This window comes from Tupaia chinensis, unplaced genomic scaffold (genome assembly GCF_000334495.1).
Source record: "Tupaia chinensis unplaced genomic scaffold, TupChi_1.0 Scaffold000081_1, whole genome shotgun sequence".
Classification (NCBI taxonomy): domain Eukaryota; kingdom Metazoa; phylum Chordata; class Mammalia; order Scandentia; family Tupaiidae; genus Tupaia; species Tupaia belangeri.
Window position 1 is genome coordinate 3,317,755 of NW_006159542.1, and position 3,311 is coordinate 3,321,065.

General features: G+C 52.0%; 1 protein-coding gene across 1 annotated transcript in view; it reads right to left on the minus strand.

Moving 5' to 3' along the window:
- The window catches only part of SUSD1 (sushi domain containing 1), a 150,065-nt gene extending 147,624 nt beyond the window's left edge, over positions 1–2,441 (minus strand). The window contains exon 1 of the mRNA XM_027769349.1: positions 2,314–2,441. Within this exon, the coding sequence (XP_027625150.1) occupies positions 2,314–2,441 (128 nt within the window). The remainder of the gene's footprint in view (positions 1–2,313) is intronic.
- Between the last annotated feature and the right edge of the window lie 870 nt (positions 2,442–3,311).

Here is a 3,311-nt window from a genome sequence, read left to right on the forward strand (position 1 = left end):
TATGGTGCTTTCCTTTTCCTTCTAACTTCTTTGAAGGACAACTGCTTCTGCAAGCCTCTGCCCTCACTCAAGAGCCCTGCACAACTCAAAGTTTTTGTCTCAATCCCCATCTTGCAGCTTCCCCTGCCCGGTTTCCTTGTCACTGTACGAACATTGTCTTCCTTCTACCTCTCTGCCTAGCGCCGCTTTCTCCCTTGCTTGCACAACCAACTCGGTCTTCCCCAGACACCTCTCTCTCTTAATCTTGTCAACCATAAGCCTGCAAGTGCCTGTCAAGCCCGCATCCTTTACACGGCCCTGTCGTCCACAGTTCTAACTCCCTATGACTTCAGCTCTCCAAAAGTTCTAACAGCACCTCGAATTCAGGAGATCCAGAACAATGAATCAGCTTTCTTCTCCTCCCCTGGAACCGGTCGACCAGTCCCCAAACCTTAGTGTCATCTTTCTTCTTCTGTTTCATCTTAACCTTCCACCTTACCACCTACATTCGGTCCTCCCCTCCTGCTAGCATTTTGTGGGCCCAGTCTTTAGAACTTTCAGGCCAGCTATGCTCACCACTTCCTCCAGCCAGAGGATGGTGCAGTGGTAATGCTACTGGCCTCACGTGGAAAGATCCAGGCTCATGTCCGAGGGCCCCCTCTGCACACTAGGTGCTTGCTTGTGTGCCCATGATCCAGGTTGGCTGAGGCTGGGGGGGGATCATGGCATAAGGACCCTGTTGGAGTGTCTAATTCTCTCTCTAGCTTTCTCATTTCATGGAAGAAATAAATTATACTTTATGCCTTAAGAGGGAAAAAAAAAAATCTTCCTCAGTGGGCTCTAAGCCTCCAGTCTTTCCTCAGGTTGTCCTTCATCAGGAAACCTCCCCGTTATAAAACCTAAACCTCCAAGGTTGTAAATGAAGGGAGAATGTCTACACAGCAGAGGAGACTCAGCCAGACAACCCTAGCTGCGTTTGGCCGTCTCCTCTTAACAAGTCATTGAGACCACACTGGACAGTTTCTGAGGCTAAAACAGATCCTGAAATAGGCTCCAAGTATAGGCTTTCATGTACACTGTTAAGAAAGATTAAGTCAGGGAAGGGAAGAAAAAAGGCTCTCAGAGCATGTGAAGCACAAAAATGGCCACTGCAGAAGGTTGAGCCATTAAGAAAACCCACAGTAGGACCAGCAGTTGGCATAATGGCTATGTTGCTGGACTCCCATGTACTACAGCCACTGCAGTCCCAGTCCCAGACCTGGTGGCTTAAACTCACACCAGGCGTGTGTGCGTGCGTGCCCAAGATCCAGAGAGGAGAATGGAGGAGAAGGGATTGCAGTATGGCCATCCCCCTGTGGGGTGATTTCTCGCTTCCTGTCTCTCTGTCTGTCTCTGTCTTTCTGGTGAGTGCACATGCCCTGTAGCAAAAACCTCTCCAGAAAGAAAAAGAAAAACACCCACAGTGATGACAGAAGTCCCAAGGCAAAGCGGACTTAGAGCAACACAAGTTTTTGTTTGTTTGTTTTTAGAGAGGTTTTGCTGTAGGGCACATGTGCTTGCCAGAAAGATAGAGAGAGACAGAGAGACAGAAAACAAGAAATCATCCCCAGGGGGGTGGCCACACCACAATCCCTTCTCCTCCATTCTCCTCTCAGGATCTTGGGCACACACACACAAGTGCCCGGCATGAGTTTAAGCCACCAGGTTCGGGACTTGAAATACAGTCAACTATGTAGGAGTCCAGCAACGTAGCTATTACACCATCTGCTGATCCCAAAGGACACAATTTGAGCCTTAAAATTGCTCCCCTTGAATATAAATTCCTTTCCACTTCAAGATCAGTGTTCAGTTTTATTAAGACAGTTGGGGAGAAGAGGAGTCCATACACCCACTTTTTTTTTTTTTTTAAACAGGGCATGTACACTCACCAGAGAGACAGAAATTGAGACATCACCCTCCCCCCCAGGAGGGCCACATCACAATCCCTTCTCCTCCATTTTCCTCTAGGGATTTTGGGCACGAGCCTGCGTGCACGTGTGCATACGCGCGCGCGCGCACGCACGCACACACTCACACACACACACACACACACACACACACGGTGTGAGTTTTAAGACACCAGGTCTGAGACTCCAACTGCGGTTGACTACATGAGAGTCCAACGACATAACCATTACGCCCTCTGCTGGTCCTCATATTCCCACTTTTTAAATCATCTGAACAAAACTCTGCAAGAGCTCCCAATGGTTGCCCACTGCTCAGACACAGCTAAGTCCCAACGCTTGAGTCTGCCAATCAAGACGCTGTCTACTGGTGAAATCCAATCCTTCCTACCCCCTTTTCCCATCATCCACCTTCCACTGAACCATACCAAAATGAACCACAGCCCCATCCACTGGTGCCCCATGCTGCGCCCCTGTCTGGAATTCACTCATTCTACACATGCGTGGAGAGTTGACCATGCCTCCGCTATGAGCTGGAATGCCCTTCCTCATCTTCCCACATGAAATATCACCAACCCTTGATGGCCTAGCTCAAGGGTCATCTTACCCACGATGCCACCCTATTTCCCTCCTCTCAACACCCAGGGCTTCTCAGAGCACTGGAAGCATTTTGCCTTGCATTACAGTTGTGTGCGTGCGTATCACCAAATCCTCTGTCACTCCTCCTACGCTCAACATCGGGTCTGGCAGAGAAAACACAACTCCTTGGGGTGCCAAGAACCGGATCGTTAGCTGCCTGTCCGCTCTAGACCATGAGCTCAACCTTGCCAACACTTCTGCTCCCCTCGCGCATACACAAGCTATTCAAGAACCCTTTGCTGAATGATGAGTAAATGAATACAAACTTCATTTCTGTAAACTCCCTTGTACTTCTTTTTCACCATAATAGCGAAAAAAATTAAAAGTGCAATAGAAAGAAAATTGCTTGAGGTCAAGAATTCGTGCGACAGCCACCGCGGAGCCGGAAGCGTGACAGTGCAGCGGCACGCCCTTCCACGCCCTTCCAGACGGGAGCGGCTCTCCGCGGGCCAACGCTGGCGCCCAACCCCCACCTCGCCACGGGTCTCCGCGACAGCGGTGGGTGCCCGGGGTGCCGGCGAGGCAGCGGAGAAACTGGCGTCCCCTCCGGCCCTGGGGCGGGGGCGGAGAAGGCGAGCCAGAGCACCTCCTGCTTCGCAGAGCTCCGCCTTCCTCCCAAACCGCGGGAACGCGACCCGCGCTCCACGCCCGGGCTCCGAGCAGCCCGGCCCAGGGGCGGGGAAGCGTCCGGGACGCGCCTGGCTCCACCAGGGCTCGGCGGCGGGGCCCAACTGGGACCCCGCGCCGCGC